This window comes from Brassica napus, chromosome C4 (assembly GCF_020379485.1).
Source record: "Brassica napus cultivar Da-Ae chromosome C4, Da-Ae, whole genome shotgun sequence".
NCBI lineage: Eukaryota > Viridiplantae > Streptophyta > Magnoliopsida > Brassicales > Brassicaceae > Brassica > Brassica napus.
This window is the reverse complement of record NC_063447.1, coordinates 61,216,264-61,241,792: the sequence shown is the minus strand read 5'-3', so window position 1 is coordinate 61,241,792 and position 25,529 is coordinate 61,216,264. Positions and strand designations below refer to the sequence as shown.

At 34.2% G+C, this 25,529-nt stretch overlaps 2 protein-coding genes and 1 pseudogene across 2 annotated transcripts; all 3 read left to right on the top strand.

The window, feature by feature from the left end:
- Window positions 1-9,717: 9,717 nt before the first annotated feature.
- LOC111213841 lies at window positions 9,718-10,903 on the top strand (annotated as a pseudogene).
- A 3,452-nt stretch (window positions 10,904-14,355) lies between these two features.
- LOC106381421 lies at window positions 14,356-15,258 on the top strand. Its single transcript, XM_013821320.3, has 5 exons — window positions 14,356-14,492; window positions 14,587-14,662; window positions 14,737-14,802; window positions 14,892-14,944; window positions 15,013-15,258. The coding sequence occupies exons 1-5, from the start codon at window positions 14,460-14,462 to the stop codon at window positions 15,091-15,093; spliced, it is 309 nt and encodes a 102-aa protein (XP_013676774.1). The 5' UTR covers window positions 14,356-14,459; the 3' UTR covers window positions 15,094-15,258.
- A 2,797-nt stretch (window positions 15,259-18,055) lies between these two features.
- On the top strand, window positions 18,056-19,112 carry LOC106394136. The gene is made up of 3 exons (XM_022702102.1): window positions 18,056-18,245; window positions 18,355-18,719; window positions 18,807-19,112. Exons 1-3 carry the CDS (start codon window positions 18,056-18,058, stop codon window positions 19,110-19,112), a joined length of 861 nt encoding a protein of 286 aa, XP_022557823.1.
- The last annotated feature ends 6,417 nt before the right edge of the window (window positions 19,113-25,529 follow it).

Below are 25,529 nucleotides of genomic sequence, written 5' to 3'. Positions count from 1 at the left end.
TCTCAAAGTGTGATGCATGTCAGCGGAAGGGTAACATCAGTAAGAGAAATGAGATGCCCCAAAATTTCATCCTTGAAGTTGAAGTTTTTGATGTATGGGGAATTGATTTTATGGGCCCTTTCCCATCTTCTTATGGAAATGAGTACATCTTGGTTGCGGTTGATTATGTCTCCAAGTGGGTGGAAGCAGTAGCCAGCAAGACAAATGACTCTAGTGTTGTCAAGAAAATGTTCAAGACAGTCATTTTTCCAAGATTCGGAATCCCGAGAGTGGTTATTAGTGATGGAGGCTCTCACTTCATCAACAAGACGTTCGATAAACTGCTGAAGAAACATGGAGTAAAGCATAAGGTAGCTACACCTTATCATCCTCAGACAAGTGGGCAGGTTGAAATATCGAACCGAGAAATCAAGGGAATTTTGGAGAAGGCTGTAGGCAAAACAAGGAAAGACTGGGCTGTGAAGCTTGATGACGCCTTATGGGCGTATAGAACCGCCTACAAGACTCCCTTGGGCACCACTCCTTTTAATCTGGTCTATGGAAAGTCTTGTCACCTACCTGTGGAATTGGAGTACAGTGGTTTTTGGGCAACGAAGTTGATGAACTTCGACATTAAAACCGCAGCAGAAAGGAGGATGGTTCAGTTGAACGAGCTGGACGAGATTCGGTTGAACGCCTATGAGAACACCAAAATCTACAAGGAAAGAACTAAGGCATGGCATGACAGAAAGATAATCCCGAGAGACTTCGCTGCTGGAGACAAAGTCCTTCTGTTCAACTCTAGACTCAAGCTATTTCCTGGAAAGCTTAAGTCTCGTTGGTCCGGACCTTTCACCATCACAGAGGTTAGACCTTATGGAGCTGTTGTCTTGGAAGACAATGGGAGGAAATTCACCGTCAATGGGCAGAGGCTAAAACCTTACTTCACAGATGCAAAACCCGAAGAAGGAACCAACATTCCTTTATCGGAACCCGATCTCGCCTAAGGACAACAAAATAGTCAGGCTCGCGACTTTAAACAAGCGCTGAGTGGGAGGCAACCCACATGGTTTGATTTTCTTTCTCTTTTGTGATTATATTTTCTTGTGTGAATTGATTTTTGGTTGTGTTTTTAGATGATTTTCAGGCATGTATCACGATCAGGCAGAGATCGATCGATCCTAAAGAAACAGAACGGGCGATCCATGTAAGAGATCGGTCGATCCGACACGTATGGATCGGTCGATCTAAGGCGCTCACGACACCGCTGCTGGACCTGAGGCAGCGGAGGACTCTGACGATGATGGAGCCTTGGAGAGGCGCTCCAAGAGGCGCACTGACCGCAACGCCTGATCGGTAATCTCTCTTGGAATTATTTTCACACCGAGACGGTGTGAAGTAAGTCTGGGGGAGGATGCTACTTATGTACCATATTGCTTTTATCTCTTTATTTTCTTAGTTTATCGGATTTGATTGTGTTTTAAAAAAAAAAAAAAAAAAAACTCTCTACGTATTTTTCTCAGACCCTGTGATGATTATTAGACTATTTCCTTGTGTGTTGTGCATTACATTTCATATTGACCATTTTTCAGGACTGTTAGCGCAGACAAACCGAGGAACCACTTGACCAAGCAACCTCTCCTTAAATCTTTTATCAAGTCTCGGTGAATTGTAATCGACTCAACTATTTTTGACCATTAATGAATTTAATTTCTTTTGACCAGGAATCAACATCAGGAAACGGTATACCATATACACATTCAGGATTTTCTTTACCACATTCTACCACTTTTAATAATCCTGAATGGCCAGACTCATCAATAGTTTGGTACCACACCTACACCTTACCCTTTTATTTCATCTCCATGCATTCTTACACACTGATCATATGTGCATACATGTGCAAAAACAATGGAGAGATTAGGGTAGACATGGTTCATCCGACTGCTTAGGTAGGATCGGAACATTTAGGTGGTTAGACACGGACCTGTGTGTCTAGAGGTGTAAATAGAAAAATTGGGTGTTGTAAGTGTGTGATTGCATCGCAGTGTATATATTCGATTTCGGTTTGTATAAGTTTTCGTTCTAAAAAAAAAAAAAAAAAAAAAAAAAATGAAAATAAAAAAAAAAAAAAAAAAAAAAAAAAAAAAAAAAAAGAGTTCATGTTTATATCTCATTCAGTAGATTTGATTTAGACATTTTATTTTTATTTTGTGTACTAGAGATGATGCTTTGTTTTAATTTGGGGTTAGAGTTTGAGATTTGTTGGGTTTTGATCATTTGAGACTTGAGCAGTTCGAAAACATGGTTATCAATATACTCGGTCTCTCCAGCGATTTTGCATAATGTTTTGCATTTTTTTTTGATATCGCTGATACCCACAAACACTTGAGCCTCACCTAATTAAACACTAAAACAGCCTCCCAAACACCGAGCCCGTTATACCTGATGGAGATATCTTTGGTGGAAAGGTCACGCACTTTTTAATGAATGTAAAGAGTTGATTACTTGAAACTGAGACTTGCAGGTCTGAAATATGGAAAGGTTTGCGCGGTCTTGGTGGGGATTTGGAATGAATGCCTTGACAGTCTCTGATTTAAGTGGTTAGCGAAATCACAAGGTAAGGTCTACTGAGGGTTAGTGAGCTCCCAAATTTTAATCCTCTTTACTTGAGGACAAGCAAAGATTCAAGTCTGGGGGAGTTGATATTCCGTGTTTTTAACGGTTTTAAACTCGTTTTGGAGCAATTAAATGGTCGGTTTTAATTAATGTTTTGGTCTATTTGATGCGTTTTGGTGTTCTTAAGTGTAATATGCAGGTTACTAGATAGCTTGAAAGAAAAGAACGCATTCGGGATTTATTCAGAAGCAAGATGGACCGAACAATGGACCGAATGAAGTATTGATCGCACAGAGCCACAGATCGACCGATCCGGTCCATGTGGATCGACCGATCCACGGTTTCAGCCACAGATCGACCGATCCGGTCTATGTGGATCGACCGATCTCAGGCGCTACGGGCTCCACACGCACAAACGAGCTTTTCACTCCTTTTTACCCACTCCCCTCAATAATTCACAGAAGAACTCGACTTTGGAGACTCAGAAAAGACCAGGGGCGACCAAGAAGGAGATTTAGAAGTTCTAGAGAGAAGATTTGAGTGTTTTGTACTTGTTTTGGTGTGATTTGTGAAGATTTGTAAAGGAGTTCATCTCAAAACCATTTGGAGAAGATCTTCTGAACCTTTACTCTGTTTTAATACAATCTTATCATGTTTTCTTCATCAAAATCGTTTTGTTCTTGCTTAGTTATGTGTGAGTAGTCATCTAGTTGGGTTTAGGGGTTCTCATAGGGGATTTCTTGATGTTTTGATCCATAAAACGTGTGTAGACTAAGGGATTACGTTTTGGTTCTTCATCTAATGGATTTCTTACTGCTTGAACTGAATTGATCACTTAGTTCATGATTTCAGATTGTTTGATGCACCGAAAGTGATTGTTTGAACTTCCGAAAATACTTTAGATGAGCAAAGTGTCCTTAACCCTCGGAAGTTGATGTTATTGCGCTTTGTGAACATATTGAACCTGTTCTTAATGCTTGTTTAGAAATTGAAACTCAGCGGAAGTTAGTGTGGAGATTTCTATGACATAGAGAATTAGCGCTACGGAAGTAGGTTAATTCTAATATCGTGTTTGAGTTCTAGACGGTTCTTAATATATCCCTGTGTCTTCCATTAATTGTATCTTGATTAAAAAGAAATCCCTGAGAATTCCCAATGCCCAACGTTTGTTTTAAAATAGTTTTCAAATCGTTTAAATCATCTTTTTACATGCTTGTTTATGTTTTGTGACACTAGAGAAAATTAAATAAAAACCATCAAAAATATATTTTGATTCGCTGTAGCTATTAACTTGTCTGCAACTCTACGTGTGATCATCGGTCCCTGTGGATTCGATCCCGTATTACTACTGCGTACTTTACTGTGCACTTGCAGTTAGATAATCGGGTTAAAACTCGAGACATCACTCATGGTCGGCAATTAGGTTTCCACTTATCTTCTTACGCAAGGTTTCGTTACTCTCGCCTTTTAAATATGTTAATGTAGTTCTATGGGCCCTGGCCCAAAGCAACACAATTTACAAATGCTGTTGCATCTATCTTATTAAAAGAGAGAATCATTTTAAAGAAGATTTGAAAATAAAATTATTAAGGTAATGCATGGTATTGTCATCACATATATGGTTTTTAGAGTTTGCTGATGAAGCTGGTGTGTGTGCCTTCCATGCATGAATATAATATACTTTTTAACTTGAGCCTAGCCTTTCATTACATTCCATTAATTTCTAAACTTTGGTAAAGAACAAATGTATATAATATATTTCATGTATAAATTCTCAGTTTATTGATGTCAAAAAAAAAAACTGAGCTTAAAAGTTAGCTTCCCTTTCAAAATCTTGTTAGAATGAGCATGATGAAAAATGTTCCATATAAGGCCTAGCATGCTTTGAATATGTTCCTCTAGAAATATGATAACATGCTGTATGGAAGTAACAGATTATTCTAACTCATCGCCACTATGTTTACCTCAGTGAACAAAACACTAATATAAGGGGCGTGTACATTATTAATTACCTCTGAGCTTAGAAAGTTATGAAGGACAATAATTCGAGGGGACCAACTAACTACTTCAGGCTTGACCTGCACTAAACCAAATAAACATTAGCTGGAATCAAAAGCAGAGCAGACCTCGAATTGCAAAGTGAATATAATAGACTTACATAGCCAAGCCGCAACATTTCTGCCTCTTTATCATTTGCCTCTTTATTATTATTATTTTTAAATTGAAGATTAAGAAAAATAAATAGAAAAGCTTAAAATGTGATGTATAAAATGATATTTATTTGAAAGTAACAACATGTACATAAATTGGTTTGGAAAGTACATGTATATAAACATCAATAACATAGAAACTGGAGGCAAACTCTACCAAAACTAGAACAAATTGGTTGGCTAGAATGAAGGTTGATGAAAGCTTCCATAGTTCTATGTGTAGATAGAATACCCATAAAAGATAAAACTCTGAAGACTCAGCCATTTCTGCAGGTAATTAGTAGTAGCCTTGATCAACTTCTTTGCATCACTTCTCAAATAAGAGTCATGCAAACCATCCATATTATCCAAACAAGACATAGCCCAAATCATTATGGTAACTTCTATTTACTATCCTTCTCTGCCTGGGACGAAAAAAGGTTCCCAAGGCTTATATTCCTGTTTTAGCTCGCATATATGTTATTGAAATTTTAACAACTAGGATAAGACCCACGCCTTGCGCGGGATTAAGTTATTATTTTTATTATATTTTGAAGAATGAAACAATAGTTTGGCTTCATTTGGATTAGGGGTGTTCAATCCGGATATCGGGTTGGTTTCGGTTTTTTTCGGTATTTCGGTTAGTAAAATATAACTACTATTCTAAATTCATATTTACTTTGACTTTAGTATTTCACATACTTTTGAAAGATTTCAAGTGGACGACAAAATTGATCAGCCAATCTTGTTGCTTTAAATCATTAGTATTTATATATATATATATATATATTATTTAGTTTGAATATTTATTAAATAAAAATTCATATGCGTTATATTTTATGATCATTTGTAACTTATTATAACAAAAAAAATAATCTATTGATCACAAAATTTTCAGAGTGAAAATCTTCAAATTTCTAATAATATATAGACGTTTTGAAAAATTCAAAATATAACATATAAGAAAAAATATAAATGTTTTTATTATATATTTAATGTGGTTTTTTAATATCTTTCAATAATATAAAATTAAAAAAAAAAACTAAGATACCAAAATTGTTATCAAATATTTATTATTCATAATAATTAATTTTCATATATACGTTAATCATATTAGGTAATTTCGTAGCTTCTAATTAAGGAAAGTGCAAAAAAAATTTGGTAGATTATTTATCAATTCGATAGTTAGTTTAATAAAAATATAATGTAAGTTAAGATGAATCAACCTATTTTTCTAAAATAGTATATTTTATATAGTCATTTATTAAATGAGAATTTATAATCATACAGTTCTATGATCATTCATATCGTTTTATAACTGAATATTTAAATCATCGATAACAAAATTTTCAATGTGAAATCTTTAATAAGTTTATAATTTATAAATGTTTTTGAAAATTCATTGAAAATTTTAATATTAAAATATTTATGTAATCTTATGGTATATAGTTTAATCTATATATATATATATATATGTTTTATTATTAAATGATATTTTTTACTCATATGGTTTTAAAATCATGTGTATCTTCTTATAATATTAAATAAAAGTTCATATTAATTCAATTTTATGATCATTTGTAACTTATTATGACAAAAAAATAATCTATTGATCACAAAATTTTCAGAGTGGGGATCTTCAAATTTCTAATAATTTATAGACGTTTTGAAAAATTCAAAATATAACATATAAGAAAAAATATAAATGTTTTTATTATATATTTAATGTGATTTTTTAATATCTTTTAATAATATAAAATTAAAAAAGAACTAAGTTACAAAAATTGTTATCAATTATTTATTATTCATAATAATTAATTTTCACATATACGTTAATCATATTAGGTAATTTCGTAGCTTTTATTTAAGGAAAGTGCAAAACATTTTTGGTAAGTTATTTATCAATTCGATAGTTAATTTAATAAAAAGTGTAATATAAGTTAAGATAGACCAACCTATTTTTCTAAGAATAGTATATTTTATATAGTTATTTATTAAATAAGAATTTATAATCATACGGTTCTATGATCATTCTTATCGTTTTATAACAAAATATTTAAATCATCGATAACAAAATTTTCAATCTGAATCTTTAATAAGTTTATAATTTACCAATGTTCTTGCAAATTCATTGAAAGTTTTAATATTAAAATATTTATGTAATCTTATGGTATATAGTGTTTAATCTATATATATATATATATTTATTTTATTATTAAATGATATTTTTTACTCATATGGTTTTAAAATCATGTGTATCTTCTTATAATAAAAATGTTAAACCATTGATCATTAATTTTTAACATAATAATTTTAATAGTTTTAGTCATTTATTGTCGTTTTTAAAAATTCAAAATATAACATATACGAAAAAATCTAAATTTTTACTTTTATAGCTAATTTGATTGTTTAATTTATTTTAATAATATAAAATTAAACAAAAAATGATGGAGGAGATATAAATTGTTATCAAATCTTTATTATTAAAATCATTAATTGTCATATATATATATTAGTCATTTATGGTAATTCCGTAGGTTTTATTTATGGAAAGCAAATAGCATATCATATCATTATATCATATAGTTTGACCAACTTATGTATCTAACAACATATAAAAATCGAATGTGGACCTACTTATTTTTCAATTGAATGTAATTGACTACCTAATTGAGTGTCACCTATGCATTGGGGTCTCTTTTAATTAATACAAAATTGAGGTTATATCTTTTCAAATGTTCCTCAATTAATATATAAGGGATAATATACCAATGAGAAGATGGACCTCAATGAAGAAGTCGGGGTACACGCTTGTTACAGTTGGATACACTCTGTCTTCATAACAGTGAGGTATTTGGATCAGGTTTTTAATGCATGCCTCTTCGCTTGTTGCTCATCTCTCTGATTTGGAATCAGAGCAACCGATCTTGTCTTCTTATTAAAACAGGTCAAATTTTCACTTAGCGTGTTCTGATTTGGAATCAGAGCAACCGATCTTGTCTTCTTATTTTAATTCACCGTTTTATGGATTACATGTGAAAATTGCAAGTAACTTCATGTATGCGTGAGAGAAAAAAAATCAGGAATAAATAGACTCCATTACATGAAATGAGGGAGACAGAACTATAAACCACAGAAGAGAAAACAAATCCATGGAAACGATGATGAGCATAAGCAGACTCTCTTACATAAACCAGACAAATTAGGGAGACAAACTATATAAAGTCCGGCTTTGATTGAACTTGAGCTAATTAGGATTTGTACATAGCGTCCAAAGAACCAGATGGCAGCTTCCCCCTCTTCTCCAAGAATTCCACAGCATCCTTGTCAATCTGAAACCACAAGATGATCAAAAACACCATTCAATATAAATTGCGATGATGGTGTTTTGTTAGTTTACCGCTTTCAGCTCTTCATCGAATTTGGAAACAGAGTCGCCCGTAATGCAAGAAGCTTGATACCAACAAAAAAAAAACCAAAGCTTGATTATTAATCATACTAAATTATAGCCTTAACCAAACATAAATTGTATTCCTCAAGTCTCTACTCTCCTATTTTTTCATTTCTTTTGTTTGTGTTCTTTTTCTAAAACTTGTTTATTATATAGTGTACATATAATATAATGCTGGTGTCATCTTTTGGTCAAACCAATTAAATCATCTCAAATACTAAAAAAAAAGGTGAAGATGTATTTATATACTTGTATCGCTGATCTTGCATGGTGAATATTTTTATATCTTTGATCACCTTTTGTCACGTTTTATCTTTGTTGATGCGAGCGGCTATTACGTCTTTCGACAGTCGACACTCTCCCAGTAAATCATAGTTACGTTGTTTTGTTTTCAACTGTGTTACCTCGCATCGTTCAAACTCGGGATCGAATAAAAATCTTTTATCGGTTGTTTTAAGAGCGCTGGATTGTGCTGAATTTTGTTAATAAGAGATCGGGCAAGTGATATAACTCAACTAATGGATTTTTTTGTTGGGTTTTGCTGTTAATTCTTTTGCAATAAAAATGAGCTTAGGCTTTTACTAAAAAGAAAAAGAGCTTAGATGGTTCCCAGAATCATTGCATAAGTATCATCATTAATTAATGTTAACATGAATGAATACATATTAGATAAGATATATATAGCTTACCTAATATTTATGATAATCGTCTCTATTAGCTGTTCACGTTAATTAATCCATACGCATTCGTCGCTAAAATTAACATTTTATCAAAACAAACAAAGAAACATAAAAATGAGGGTGGAATTTTGTTCCATAACCTCATGCCTGCTCCTAATTGCTCCTTTTCCGATTCTACAAAGCTACGAGCCAAAAAGGTTTAATTATTTTGCGTCTACGTAAACATCATCCGTTTTAAAAAAAAAAGTTGAAATACTAACATTTATGTTATGTATTTCAAACTGGTAAAATATAGCCGAGTTCTGTTAATCTATTGGCCTCACTCTTTTTCCTTGAAACCAAAACATCGTTTTCCACTAAAATGCCAAATTAATTTATTTCTGAAAGACTTTAACCCTACATATATTATACTTATCGAAATACATATTTTGCTATGTAAATTTTATTACTTTAGTTTTAAACTCTTAACATAAAATGATTTAACACATCTAATTATCTTGTAAGCTCAAAATGGTTTCTCTTTTGGAAAAGTAATAAAAGATTATGAATATATACAAGGAAGTTAAATGAAAATAAAAGACATCTAACTATCCACCAGTAAACATTTTAACAGTACAAGATAATTAGAGAACTACCACTTAATTACTTAAACTTCACATTCTCATATTTTCATGCAATTACATTTGACGAGTCATTTATAAAGCTCCTAAATTCAATCTATCAAAGCTAATAGCACATCCAATTCTCTTCATCTCTTCATATATGGTTTTCTTTACAACTTTTTGTCATATTTAGAACATAAAATAATAAACATCTCTAAAAACTTTACATATGGTTGAACTTTATAGTGAATTTGATAGGTGTGTCTTGTGATATAAAAAAACCATAATTGTAAAAGAAATGTTAAATATAATTATATCAGGAAGACTAAATAGTATTTTTTTTTTCCTCTCTCTCTCCCCTCCCTCCCTCTCTCTCTCTCTCTCTCTCCACTATTTATTAACCCTAATATTGTGCCATTCTCAAAAAAGTTTTATAAAAGGTTCTCAACTCAAGTTCTTTCTTTTCTCAAAGAACCCAAACAATGGCCTCTGCATACAACCCCATATACACAGACGTCCCTGAAAAGGACGTCTTTGCCCTCCACTTCCTCCAAACCCTCTCAAACCTCAGAACACAAAACTCTTTCAGTTCTCCTGACAATAAAACAAGCGATCGTGTGAAGAAGATCAAGAAGGCTGCGTACGTACGTGTCCATGGCCAGAGCAGCCGGGGGAACTAACCGGCTGTGGAGTAGAAGCCTCTTACACCAAGCCGCTAAAAGAAACAACAAGAACGTAAGATTCCTTAGGAGGAAGAGGAGGGTGACGTGGCTCATGAGGAGAAGAAGTAACCGGGGAGATCCAATAGAGGATGTAGCGGCGGAGAGGCTGAGAAATCTTGTTCCGGGAGGCGGAGGAATGGAGACTTCAAAACTGATGGAAGAGACGGCTCATTACATCAAGTGCCTTAGTATGCATCATCAAACAGATTCTAATTCCGATTTCGTCATCAAAAGTGAAACGGAATCGTACACTCGAGTTCGTCTCGACGGAGATGGAGGCAGCTGATCTGGGAACGAAAACAGCGACTCTTCGAGCAGCGTACTTGAAGGAAGGTAAACGATAACCAATCGAGAGAATCGCCGGCGTAAATCGACCGGGAACAACCGTCATCGGCATTTTCAAACCTCCGTGGCTGCCTGTTGAGCACGAAGCTTCGCTAACAGAACCACAAAAACACTTGCGAATCGAAATTTGAAACAAATTTAAATTAATCGAAATTATGTAAAAGAAAAAGGCCCAATAGTCTATCAACCAAGCCCAAACAAATTTAGTTTAGGCCCATAAAGTTTTTTAATATTAATTTGCATAATTGTAAGGATCAAGCGATCTTTTGAATCCGTTGTAACGTTTAAACAAAGGATCTCTCTCGCGATTTAAATAGTTGTTGGTTTATACAGTTAGGTGGCTCTCTATTGTTCTGGAAAACGTCTATGCAAGATCGAGTATCTCGCTCTTCGTCCGAAGCCGAATATCAAGCCATGCATCATACACTTTTTTAATTTAGCATTTCATTGGGTTCCATTAATTTCTAATCTTTTGAAAAGAATGAATGTATATAATATTATGGCGTTATCAGAAACCGTTCTTGTTTTGGCGTTAAAGTGAAGACAAAACTGTTTTTTGGCTTCTTTGCATGGGGGGTCTCTTCTTTGGTCAACTCATAAAATATTCTTATAGCTTTTAGACTAGGCAGACCATTTCTGCGGGTTATTGTTAGCCTATATATGTCAACTCCTTTGCATCACACTCTCAAATAAGAGTTCATACAACCCAACCCAACCCAAATCATTTCCTTGCTGTTCGTGGTAACATCTCTTTGTACTACCAGTTTTATTTTAAGAAGTTGGTTGGTTTAATAACTTACAGAAAGAGAGATGCATTCTTTTATAACAAGAATGATAAATTAATTACATAGCTATGAAACAAGTTTGTATTTTATCTTTGTTACATTTTCTTAATAATCAGAAACATGAATGTGGAGCAAGAATGACCAAATGTCAACGACCAACTTTATCCACTATGGTTTAGACCAAAAGTAAAACGCATACTATGTAGTACACTAATTTAATAAGAAGCTAAAGGGTAATTGCGTGTGTTGGTAATTAATAAACACGAGATACAAAGAAAGAAAATTCCATAGGGAAATGAAGCGAACAAAAATTCATTAGTAGAATTCCTGAGATATATATGTATAATAAGTCATGCGTATTGTTATGCTTGTTTTCCCATGCAATTTTTATACATATATATCTCAGTAATTCTACTAATGAATTTTTGTTCGCTTCATTTCCCTATGGAATTTTCTTTCTTTGTATCTCGTGTTTATTAATTACCACCACACGCAATTACTCTTTAGCTTCTTATTAAATTAGTGTACTACATAGTATGCGTTTTACTTTTGGTCTAAACCATAGTGGATAAAGTTGGTCGTTGACATTTGATCATTCTTGCTCCACATTCATGTTTCTGATTATTAAGAAAATGTAACAAAGATGAAATATAAATTTGTTTTATAGCTATGTAATTAATTTATCATTGTTATAAAAGAATGCATCTCTCTTTCTGTAAGTTATTAAACCAACCAACTTCGTAAAATAAAACGGGTACAAAGAGATGTTACCACGAACAGCAAGAAAATGATTAATTTGGGCTACGTCTTGTTTGGATAATATAGAGACGGGTTGTATGAACTCTTATTTGAGAGTGCGATGCAAAGGAGTTGACATATATAGGCTACTAATATCCCGCATAAATGGCTGCCTAGTCTAAAACCCATAAGAATATTTTATGAGTTGACGAAAGAAGAGACCCATCCATGCAAAGAAGGCAAAAAACAGTTTGTGTTCACTTTAACGGTTTCTGATAACTGCAACGTTAAACAGAGAATTTATATATGAAGTATATTATATACATTCATTCTTTTCAAAAGATTAGAAATTAATGGAACCCAATCAAAGGCTAAAGTTAAAAAGTATATTATATTCATGCAGGGAAGGGCACACCAGCTTCATCAGCAAACTCTAAAAACCATATATGTGATGAACTTACCAACTTCACACTGATGACAATGTCATTACCTTACTCTCAACCATCTATAATTAATAATGAGTTCTTTTTTCAGATTCATATCGTTATAAAGTAACTAGATACTTTGAGACTCACTTTATGTCGATTTATCCTTATTGCTTGATCTCTAGCTTCATAAAAATGTTCTTGTTTAATTTCACACTTGCTTTCTTCTGGTTTATTCATTTTTGATTGTGAAGTACTGAAATAAATAACATCTCTCGATCCCTAAAATGTTTTGTGTATAGCTTACTCGTGTTTAGACTCTCTTTTCCTCGCATATTTCTTTCGTTACTTAGATGTATGTGAGCTAAAACAGCAAATCAATAAGCCTTGGGAACCTTTTGATGTCCCAGATGGAGTAGCATAGTAAGTAGAATTACCATAATGATTTGGGCTATGTCTTGTTTCATTGTTTGGGTAATGTAGATGGTCGACATGACTCTTATTTGAGAGTGAGATGCAAAGGAGTTGATCAAGGCTACTCCTAAAAACCCGCAGAAATGGCCGATTCTTCATAGTTATTGTATGGGTATTCTATCTACGCATAAAAATATAGAAGCTTTCTTCAACCTTACTTCTACTTTAAAGCGTGGTAGGCCACAATCAATTTGTTCTAGTGTTGGCAGAGTTTGCATCCTATTTCTCTATTATTGTTGTGTTAGACAATCGATGGTTATCACGCATGTTCAAATCTTCCAGCAAATTAAAGAATATACTATAGCATTTAAGTTTCAACTCTTTTAAGTCAAACCAACTATGTAAATTTTGTTATAATCTTGCTACTTTCAAATAATATCATTTTATACATCACATTTTAAGCTTTTCTATTTAATTGTCTCTGTCTTCAACTTTAAAAAAAAAAACTCGGCATGTACATAGATCTGTTGTCTTTTTGCATTGCTTACATTTATTATCCATATATTTTTGTAAAGGTTTTTTTTTGTCAAAGCTGAATTCAATGATACAAACATTATAGAATAGTCAAATCTTTGTGTGATTATTATAAAATATAAATACATTTACAAAATAAGAAAGTAAAGAACTTTCTTTGAAAATTCATAGAAAGTGAACTATTGGGCGAAAAAAACGAACTTGTATATAAATCCCCTAGACATTATTTGAAAACCGATTTGCCACATGTCCTATCTACAATCATTTTCATGAAAATATGACATGACTAATAAAAATTGGTGACATGGCTTATGAATAAATATGACATAGACAATTACATTTAATATTGATTTATATTTTTAGTAATTTTTTAAAAATATTATAATAACTCATACATTACATTATTGTTGATTTATATTTTAACTAAACTTTTTAGAATACAGTAATAACAAATACATCATCACTAAAATAAATATATCTAAATATGAATTATTTTTTTTTTGAAATATTATTTAATCCTATTTTTTTAATTATATAAATATATTACTAAAATTTTCAAAATTTTCTATAATATTTTTAAAAATATTATATATATTTTTGATAATTATACAATTTTATATCAATTTTATCTACCTTATGCAAGTAGATTTAATATATTGAACTAAAATTAATAGATAGAAAAATATATCTAAGACTATAATTTTTAATATATACATATAGCAGAAACCCGCTAAGGCTCTATCACTTCTTCTTTTTTTTTTTGTAATAACATCGGTAATTTCATATAATATTAAAATATTATATTCTTTCTATTTCTATTTCTACAATATTAAAATATAATATTATATCTATGCAACATCATTTCTGAAATTGAGTTGATTTGGGCCAGGGCTTGGGCCCATAGAACTAAATAAACATATTTAAAAGGCAAGAGTGTCGAAGGAAAAGGACAATCGTCGAAACCTAATTGCCGACCATGAGGGCGAACCTGAGATCTTTGGTCGCGAAGGTAGATCTCGAGAATCAAACCGCTTGCGATGTTCTGTTTTTTTTCTTTGTTTGTGCGCGATCTATCTGATTTTCGACCAACGTTTTGTTCACAGGCTTACCGCGTTCGTCAAGGCCGTACTTTCTCCTCCTCCTCCTCCTCCTCCACTACCAATCCTATCAACTACAAAGGTTACACACTTTCTCTCATGAATTGGGTGTTGTATTTGGAGGGAAGACCTAAGTTTTTTGCTTTATGATTGTAGGCGATATTTCTATTTACGAGTACCTCTTCAGTCGAGGTCTGGTATCGTTCATCGGGTTCGGCGTAGGTAAGAAGCGTTTGCGTGAGAGAGAGAGAGAGAGAGATATAGTATGATTAATAATCAAGCTTTGGTTTTTTTTTTTTGTTGGTATCAAGCTTCTTGCATTACGGGCGACTCTGTTTCCAAATTCGATGAAGAGCTGAAAGCGGTAAACTAACAAAACACCATCATCGCAATTTATATTGAATGGTGTTTTTGATCATCTTGTGGTTTCAGATTGACAAGGATGCTGTGGAATTCTTGGAGAAGAGGGGGAAGCTGCCATCTGGTTCTTTGGACGCTATGTACAAATCCTAATTAGCTCAAGTTCAATCAAAGCCGGACTTTATATAGTTAAGAGAGTCTGCTTATGGGCATCATCGTTTCCATGGATTTGTTTTCTCTTCTGTGGTTTATAGTTCTGTCTCCCTCATTTCATGTAATGGAGTCTATTTATTCCCGATTTTTTTTCTCTCACGCATACATGAAGTTACTTGCACATATAATCCATAAAACGGTGAATTAAAATAAGAAGACAAGATCGGTTGCTCTGATTCCAAATCAGAACACGCTAAGTGAAAATTTGACCTGTTTTCGCGGCCAATGTCTGAGTCCAGAAATTCCAACATCGTTTGGTTACAAACCTGAATCGTTTGGGTTGTCCTGAAGCTACAAACGACAAATGAAGCATTCATGGAAGGCAAATCAAGGCATGCAAACATCTCCATTACATAGCAAAGGTTTCTGAGTTTCTTTTAAGGTCGACCTTGAAAAGATAGCAATCAATCTAAGTTTAGTCTCTTAGCTATATTTTCTTTTTCAAGAATGCCATGCATGTCCATTTAACCCCTTTTTTCTTATAAAATCATGCAACTTTCCTTGTGTCCTGATAATATCTAAATATGTACAGAGAGATGAGCAACAAGCGACGAGGCATGCATTAAAATCAAACCGCTTGCGATGTTTTTTTTTTTTTTTGACATCAATAAACTGATAATTTATACATGAACTATATTATACACATTTGTTCTTTTCCAAAGTTTAGAAATTAATGGAATGTAATGAAACGTCTAGGCTCAAGTTAAAAAGTATATTATATTCATGCATGGAAGGCACACACACCAGCTTCATCAGCAAACTCTAAAAACCATATATGTGATGAACTTACCAACTTCACACTGATGACAATACCATTCATTACCGCAAACTCTAAAAACCATATGTGATCAACTTACAAACTTCGCACTGATGACAATGTCATTACCTTACTCTCAACCATCAAAAATTAATAATGAGTTCTTTTTCAGATTCATATCGTTATAAAGTAATTAGATGCATTGAGACTCATTTTATGTCGATTTATCCTTATTGCTTGATCTCTAGCCTCATAAAATGTTCTTGTTTAATTTCACACTTGCTTTCCTCTGGTTTATTCCTTTTTGATTGTGAAGTACTAAAATAAATAATTTTTTTGTCAACTCTGAATTCAATGATACAAACATTATAGAAGGCAATAGTCAAATCTTTGTGAAATTACACAGCCCTTGTTATAAAATAGAAATACATTAACAAAATAAGAAAGTAAATAACTTTCTTTGTAAAAGTTCATAGAAAATAAACTATTGGGCGAAAAAACAAAATTGTATTTAAATCCTATAGACATTATTTGAGAATTGATTTGCCACTTTTTTCTCTACAATCACTTTCACAAAAAATGTGACATGACTAATAAAAATTGATGACATGGCTTATGAGTAAATAGGACATAGACAATTACATTTAATATTTGATTTATATTTTTGGTAAAAAATTTAAAATATGGTAATAACTCATACATTACATTTAATGTTGATTTATATTTTAAGTAAATTTTATAAAGTTTATAATGTTAATGTAATTCTATTTTTGTAATTATATAATTTTATTACTAAAATTTTCTATAATTTTGTAAAAATATTATAAGATGTTGACAATTTGGATGCAACTTTTGTTAATGCATGAAATAAGAAGATTGACATGCATTTTAAGTGGGTAACAAATCAGTTTATTTGTAATTATATGTATATTATCTAACTTTGAACCATGTGTAACATCAATATCCAAACTCTCCTAACTAAAAATATAAGATTAAGTATACATAAGTTCGTTAGCTTCGGATACCCATTCAGGTCCGGATATCCAAACTCTCCTAACTCAATATCTATTCGAGTATTTTTTTTATATTTTAATTGGTTTCGGTTCGGATTTTTCAGATCAGGTTCGGTTTCGTTTACGGATCCAGGTAAAATACCCATGCATAATATAAAATATAAAACTCAAAATTAATAAGCAACTATTAAATATATTATTTCTTATCATATTAATAATATTATTAAAATATATTATTACTTATCATATTAATAATAGTATTGAAAAAGTTGTAGCAAAAGTAGAAATTTATAGTAAAGTTAGATATTTAATCCCAAAGACATTCGGATTCTTTTGGTTTCTCAACTGAAGCTAAAACAAAATAGAGACAAAGATGTTTTGTGTTTCTTTGTTACAAGTACTGAAGATATGTAAGCAAATTGTTAAAAGAAACTTTGGTTAGCAAAATAGGGACTTGAAAACTTATAAACTAAAGGAACCACAGTGACTTTATAATCTCTGACTTTTGATATACTCTTTTTGAACCTTGAATTTTATCATCTATCATTTACATACATATTCCCCCTCATATGTATTTTGTAGATCATATCAGAGATTTAATTTATGTTTAAACAAAGAAACTGAACTAGTGGTCCTTGCTTGGTTTGCGATACACATCCGACCCCTGTGAAGTGATGAATAGAGGTGTTAGTTGAAACACCTTTTTAAAAATCAATCTTCTATATATAAAAAAATGTCATGAACAAATTTTCTTCCATAAGGTTTATAATGTCAATGTATTCAGTTACTTTATGACGGTATGAATCTGGAAAAGAACTCATTATTATTTTTGATGGTTGGGAGTTTGGTAACGGCATTGTCATCAGTGCGAAGTTTGTAAGTTGATCACATATGGTTTTTAGAGTTTGCGGGTGAAGCTGGTTTCCATGCATGAATATAATATACTTTTTAACTTTAGCCTTGCATTGGGTTCCATTAAAATCTAATTTTTTGAAAAGAATGAATGTATATAATATACTTCATGTATAAATTCTCTTCCTAACGTCGCAGTTATCAGAAATTAACCGTTCTTGTTTTGGCGTTAAAGTGAACACAAACTGTTTTTTTGCTTTCCTCAGCCGTGTGGTGGGACATGAAGGACTGTTCGGTTACAGAGGGTATTGATGCTCATCGTGTCCGTCCGAGTATAGAAGGTGGGTTCAGAGAACTAGGCTACTCTGGTCCTGTCTCCATCAAAGCCTATGGAGACCAAAAACGAACCCCTGACCACCTGCTACAAGCTCTCTCTTCCACTGGAGTCGCGGTGGTACATATCAGATCTGGTTAGTCCAATTAGTTGTTGTTATATATATATATATATAAACAAAAAATAGTTTGTAGTTAGATCTTGTATATCTATAGTGAATATGTCTTTCCTTTGTAATGAAACAGAAAGCACGTGCACGCTCATGTACAAGGATATGGTGAAATGGCGAGAGGATAATCTTCCTCCGGCTACAATGATGATCATAACCAATCAGATGCTAGATGTCTTCCATTGGGATCTGGCCCGGCTTCAACAACGCACGCGTTACGACCTTTTTCTGGCGTATTCAGTCAAACCTCGCGCAGAATTGTACGTGGCCACTCGCGAAGTGTGGCTCTGGGAAAAATTACTACTTGGGACGACGACGTCGACAAGCGCAGACACTGCGGGTGAATTATCTAGTGGGTTTCATTGCAAATCTTGCTCTTTGGATTACCAAAGCGTGAAAAGTTTCAAAGAGCATTTCTTCACTGAAAATCATGCCCACAATGTAACCATCGTATCCTTTCTCTCTCTGTTTAATTATTCCAAAAAAAAAAATCAGTCTAAGAGTTCAAAAATATTGTCTAAACTACAGGAGGTTTTATACCCTCAGCCTACACAACTCCTATCTGTAACGTTCAACTGGGGGAAGAACTACGCTGCGACGCCTGAAAATGCGACAGCTAAAATCCATGTGTTTTGGGACATGTTTGACTGTCCTATTCCAGGCGGTTATGATCCTCGTCGGGTCCGTCCCAGTTTGGAAGGAGCGTTCAAGAAACTAGGCTACTCTGGTCCTGTCTCCATCACTGCCTATGGTGACCATAAACAAACCTCTGATGTCCACCTTCAAGCCCTCTCTACCACTGGAATCGATGTTGCACATGTCATTCCGGGTTAGGTCCATTTGGAATGAAAAAAAAATTAAAATAAATTAGCAACTATCCCTTGCTTATACCCTTTGTTTTCTTGAAACAACAGAAAAAATATTCTCGCTCATGTATGATGATTTGATGGATTGGCAAGATGACAATCCTGCTCCGGCTATAATTATGCTCATATCGGATGAGCCTGTAGATTTCCTTGGAGATATACTTGCCCTGCTACAACAACAACAGAAATACAACCTGTTTTGGGCTTATTCTTTTAGGCCTCGGGAAATGTCAATCATGCTCACTTCTGCCGAGTGGCTCTGGGATCGCTTACTTGCAGGTGTTTTTTTTTTTTACCTCTCTTCCATCCACTTCCATATATATATATATAAATTAATAACTGAATTATAAAGATATTAAAACTAATGATTGAAAATATTGACAATTAAGCATAAAACCTAAAACTAAGGAAAGAGTACTTGCACACCAAATCAGTTACTAAATTATAGTATAGGTAACCAGCAAACTAATCTCTTAAAGCTATTAGTTTCAGAGTGCAGTGGAAGTATTGAAAGCGTGGTTGGATCTACCAGAACGTTTTATTGCAAACTGTGCTACTTCAAGTGCAAACGCCTTGATAAATTCATGAAGCATCTCTCGAGTCAAAAACATATCTCTGTAGTAAGCACTCTCTCTCTCTCTCTCTCTCTCTCACACTCTCTCTCTTTTCTTAATCAATACATTTTTCTAACCATTTTAGCAAAAAGCAGGTGAAGGTTATTTATGAGCAATTTGAAGAGAGAGAGAGAAGCTGGCTAGAGGTAAGTTTTTTTCTTAATGATAAGTTTCTAATAGATTTTACAAGGGAGACACATCACTATGTTTTTTTTCATTTCTTCTTTCCCAGAGATCAAACTGTTGAAGATATAGCTGGTTGTGACTGAAGAAGTGATATCAGAGCCTAGTCCTATGGACCTATCGTTTATTTTTCTTGTTCGAGTCTTAGAGCATATGCAATGGTGTGCTCCACCAATGAATCTTTAGCATTATTTTATTAATATATTTTTTTTTGAATAGTTAAGGATTAGAATCAAAAATGGTCTTCCAATGGTGTGTCTGAAGATGGAGTCCTTAGCAATAAAAAAAAAATTAAATTGAAATTAAAATTTTGTTAATTGCATAACTAAAAATAAAGATACAATGATGAAAAGAAAAGATACACAAATTATTAATCTTCATCACCAAATTTGTTCCAAATATTTTCGATTAAATCATTCTTCAATCGTTCATGCATATGCCTATCACGAAGATCATTCCGATTGGGAAACAAATTATTCATATTTGTAGGACTCTTGGTTTCGACCTCTGAACTTCTGGTGACGTCTCCTTCTTCAAATTCTTCTGCATCGTACCGGCTGTAACCATCTAGTTCATTATCATATTGTGTAGTATGATACACACTCTCATAATCTTCCCTATCTTTTCTTTGTCCAATGTACGAACCGGGTTTTTCACAATCGCAAATCGAGCTTGCAATACTCCAAAAGCCCGCTCCACATCTTTTCGGGCTGCTTCTTGCACTTTAGCAAATAACTCTTGTTTCGGAGATTGAGGGAGTGTGATAGATTGGATAAATGTTGACCATTTGGGATATATACCGTCTGTGAGGTAGTATGCCAACTTATACATGTGTCCGTTGACCACATACCTTAACCTAGGAGCTCGACCTTCTAAAATATCATCAAATACAAGAGACCGATCGAGGACATTAATATCATTTAATGTACCTGGAGGACCAAAAAAGGCGTGCCAGATCCAAAGATCTTGTGAAGCTACAGCCTCTAGGACAATTGTCGGTTTTGATGATCCATGTGCGTACTGTCCTTTCCAAGTGGTCGGGCAATTTTTCCACTCCCAATGCATACAGTCAATGCTCCCGACCATCCCAGGAAACCCTCGTTTCTCTCCAATATCGAGTAGTCGTTGAAGATCCTCCGGTGTGGGTCTTCGTAGATACTCTTCTCCAAATAACTGTATTATTCCGTCAGTGAAATTATGTAAACAAGAAAGTGCAGTGCTGTCACCAAGTCGGAGACACTCGTCAACCGTGTCGGCCGCAGAACCATAAGCAAGCATACAAATTGCTGCCGTACATTTTTGTAATGGAGAAAGACCCAATCTCCCGGTTGCATCTCTTCTTTGCTGAAAGAATGGAAACCACTCTGATAGGCCATGGACAATACGCAAGAATAATTCCTTATTCATGCGAAAACGGCGTCTGAATAAATGTGGGGCGAATGTACAATCTTCGCTGAAGTAGTCATTCCATAAGCAGTCGTGTCCTCCTTCGCGGTTTCGTTCAACATAAGCACGTGTTCTTTGCGGTATGGATTGGGCCTCCACTATGTTGTTGAAAGTATCTTTGAATATTTCATCGAAAACTTCGTCCAATCTCTCTTCGAATTCATAAGATGAAGATGATGACATTTCTATGTATCCTGTTTGAAAAATAAAAATATTGTAAAATTTTTTAATATATTAGTTCAAATTATGTACAATTTTTTTTTAAAAGGTAACAGTTATCCTGAAATTATAATTAATAATTGAATTACTACAAGTTTGAATACACGTTTTGATAGAAGTTTAATACAAATTTTAGTAGAAGTTTTTGATAGAAGTTTAATACAAATTTTAGTAGAAGTTTTGATAGAAGTTTAATACAAATTTTAGTAGAAGTTTTGATAGAAGTTTAATACAAATTTTACTACAAGTTTTTATACAAGTTTTACTAGAAGTTTTGAGACAAGTTTTACTAGAAGTTCTGATACATGTTTTGATACGAGTTTTAATACAAGTTGTACTACAAGTTTTGATACAAGTTTGATACAAGTTTAATCTAATATAAGAGAAGCATATAAAGGAATAATAATGCAGTTACCTAATAGTGAAAGCAGTAATGAGACCGATATTACAACTTGTTTGAGATTACAGTTGTGGCAACGAGAGTTGTAGCCACCAGAGTACAACAAGATTTTATAGTAGTAGCAAAAGAGAAGAAAAGGAAACAACTTCGAGTTCAGAGAAACAAAGCAAAAGAGATAACTAGCTAAAGAAGCAAAGAGAGATACTTAAACTGAAACACAAGAACCCGTGACTTGGCTCACATGCGGTACTACAACTTTCACAACTCCGTGACTTCGTTCTTGTGAGTTACTGCTGAACCTGAAACAACACAAAGGACAAGAGTTAGTATAAAGCATAAAAGGACAACGCACAAAATCAGACCGCACATGTAACAAAAGCAATACGCACATGTAACTAAAGCAACTACCCAATACACACATTAAAACCTTACTATCATCCTAACATCTCAGCCATAAGTTTGAGTTTTAGAGATGACTCCATCTCAGAGAGTGGATCTCTCTTGGCAAGTAAACGATCCAGAATTTTCTGCTTTTGGAGTTTATCCTTCATCTCTAATATGGCCTGTAGCTGTGACATCTCTTCTTCCGTGCCATTCTTCTTCCTCTTCCCAGCAACTTTAGCAGCTTTGACACCCATTGGTCTAGCCTCAGGTTCTCCAACTTCATCTTCTCTATCAACGTCCACCACATGTTTTCGCTTGTCCTTCCCACCGTCTTTAGAAACATAGGTTGAGCACCATTTCTGGTCATTCCTTAGCTCCCTCCACCCATGTTCGAGATTGAACTTGTAACCGTAAGCATCGCAGAAATTGTCGAGGGCAGCTTTCATCACATCATCATCATTTTGGCCACTTCTCTGCTCCCTCAAAGCCGCATCATAGCATCCTACGAATTTACTCACTTGCTCGTTAATCCTAGCCCACCTCTGCTTGCACTGGCGAAGCTCTCTAGGTAATGTCCCAACAAGGAGAGGGCTTGCGTTGTAGTAGTCCAAAATCCTCTTCCAGAAATTTTGGGCTTTCTGGTCATTGCTGACTACAACGTCTTTGCTGGTGTTAAGCCACGCACTAATCAAGATTTTATCCTCTCTAGGGGTCCATTTCCTCCTCTCCTTGATAGTGGGGTCGACACCAGACTCGACAGGAGACTCACCAGGACCTTGACTACCGAACCAAGCAGGTTCGGGTGACTCAAGGTCAACTGAACATTGACTATACAAAAGATTAACATACCCAGTTGTATCATTCATGTTTAGAGGATGGTCTGCGTCACTCTATTAGCAACACAGGCCCTTAAGTAAGCGAAGTAGATGTAAAAAACATTTATGTTCGGAGTACTTTGGCAGATAGAAAGTAAAGTAGCATTTAAGCACCAATCAAATCATCCGAATAAGTTCTCTACTGCTAACTTTTAAAACCTATCAAATCTAAGGAGTTAGGAAGCAAACTACCATTAAATCATCCTAATATGTTTTTTTATTCAAAGACAATATCTAAACTATACGCAAACTAAAAAAACAGTGAAGTGCTGGTTTTTATTAAGCAGCAGCAAGATCGTACCTGGCAAGACAATCTCGAGTTGAGACGTTGTGGCTTAAATCCTCCAAAGCTCTTCCTGAAAACACATAACAGAAAAGAGTTACAAGTATTTTTTATTCAAATAAATTACCTAAACTAAGGATAGTAACTTACCAGCACAAAATCATGACCGTTATTACCATGACCAGTAGACAAACTCCCTTTGCAACCCCTGAATTCTTCTTACGTAACAAACCAACGGTCTTCTCTAGCTTTGCCACCTTCTGGTCAGTCTCAAAGAATTGATCCTTGAGCAGCCTGATTTTTCTCTGAACGTCACGCATCTCCTCCATGATCGCCACATCCCACCACTTCCAAATGTGACAGTCTCCATCGTCAACGTTGACGCACGAGAAGTACCTTCTGCCTGGATCTCTAGGAGTGTACGAAGTTTCAACAACTGCCTCAGCACCACAATAGCATGTCGTCGGGATGCCTTCATCTGCCTCAGGTTGCAGTGGGTACTGAACCGGCTCTTCAATTAGGTAGCTACTCTCAGCTTCATTAGCGTAGGCTTCAGCTTATGCTAAGAGTAGGGAGGTCATGTCAAACTCCGAAGATGAAGAAGGCTGACTGTAGCTATAGTCTTGTCCCATGGTTGGTTGACCTGAAAAAAATAGATAATTTGTAAGCAAAGAAGAACGAAACAGAATAACGAGAACGAGAACTAATAAAACAAGATAGGCAACACTACAGAGGACATCCAAGATGGAGTTTTCGAGTTTAACAGACAACAAGATAAGAATAACCAAACCATACAGATACGCAAACTAAAAACCAAACACATATAAACCGTAATAAGAAAACAAATAGACGTTCAAATCGATTGAAAACAAATTGGTGTTTCGAAACCGAAATCGAAACATGTTTAAGAACAAATACGAAGATCCCTTAGATTGAAACCGAGAACGTTTTGAATAAGTTGAAGCCAAAAGAACCGGAAATCAATTGAAAACCCAAAAAAATTTTGAAACCCTAAATTGAAAGTATCCCCAAATCGATTGAAACGGAAAACGAACCCTAAATTGAGACGATAACATCATAAAACCTAGTTTAATCATTAAATCGACCACAAAAGACAACGATTTACCTTGGATCTTCGTGGAAGAACACGATCGAGGAACCACAACGATATCGTCATTTCGTCGAGAGCTTTATTTTTTTTTCCTCGGCTTCGGTTGAATGATTTTTTTTTCCCAAAACAAAACACATATGCGACCCATCCCTATCACCCTCCGCCACGTGCACAAGGATCAAGTCCTTCGACTCCTTATCTACGGACTCATCCTTACTTATCTTAACCTAAATATTATTATAAAATTGCATAATACATCGGTTTAGCGGCTAAGGACTCCCAACGTGCCTCCGTTGCGGTTGGTCTTATGTTTCTGCTTTTCTGAACGCTTTTTTTTATAACTTTTCTGAACGCACTTTTTTCTTTAAAGTTTAATCGTGTTACTAGCTGTTTAGTACTTACTGTATGTGTATTTGCAATGGGCCTCACGGTTTTTATTCGAGTGTTTCTTTATGATGCTATATTGTATCCGTTAGGAAATATGCAGTCAAATTTTGCGATAAACCATAATTTATGGGAGCGGGAAAGAAGCACACACACAAAATTGTTAACGGAGTTCGGCCAATGTTGCCTACGTCTTCGGACCTGCTACAGATCTTTTATTATCAACCATGGAAATTTTACAAACTCACAACTCACACCCCGATCCCAAATACACTCAGAAATTACTCGTAATTTCTTAAAGAAGATTTTTTGTGAGAAATTTCTTTTTTTCTTCTCTTCTCTTCTCTCGCGTTCTCTCTCTGTTTTTTTGCATTGGAGCTGTCTTTCAGCTCTTCACCTCAGCTCTCCTTTTATAAGCATTGAAGAAGGTGTTTGGTGAGCTCACAATCTTTGACAAAACCAACTCAACAATTTCAGCTCACCGTC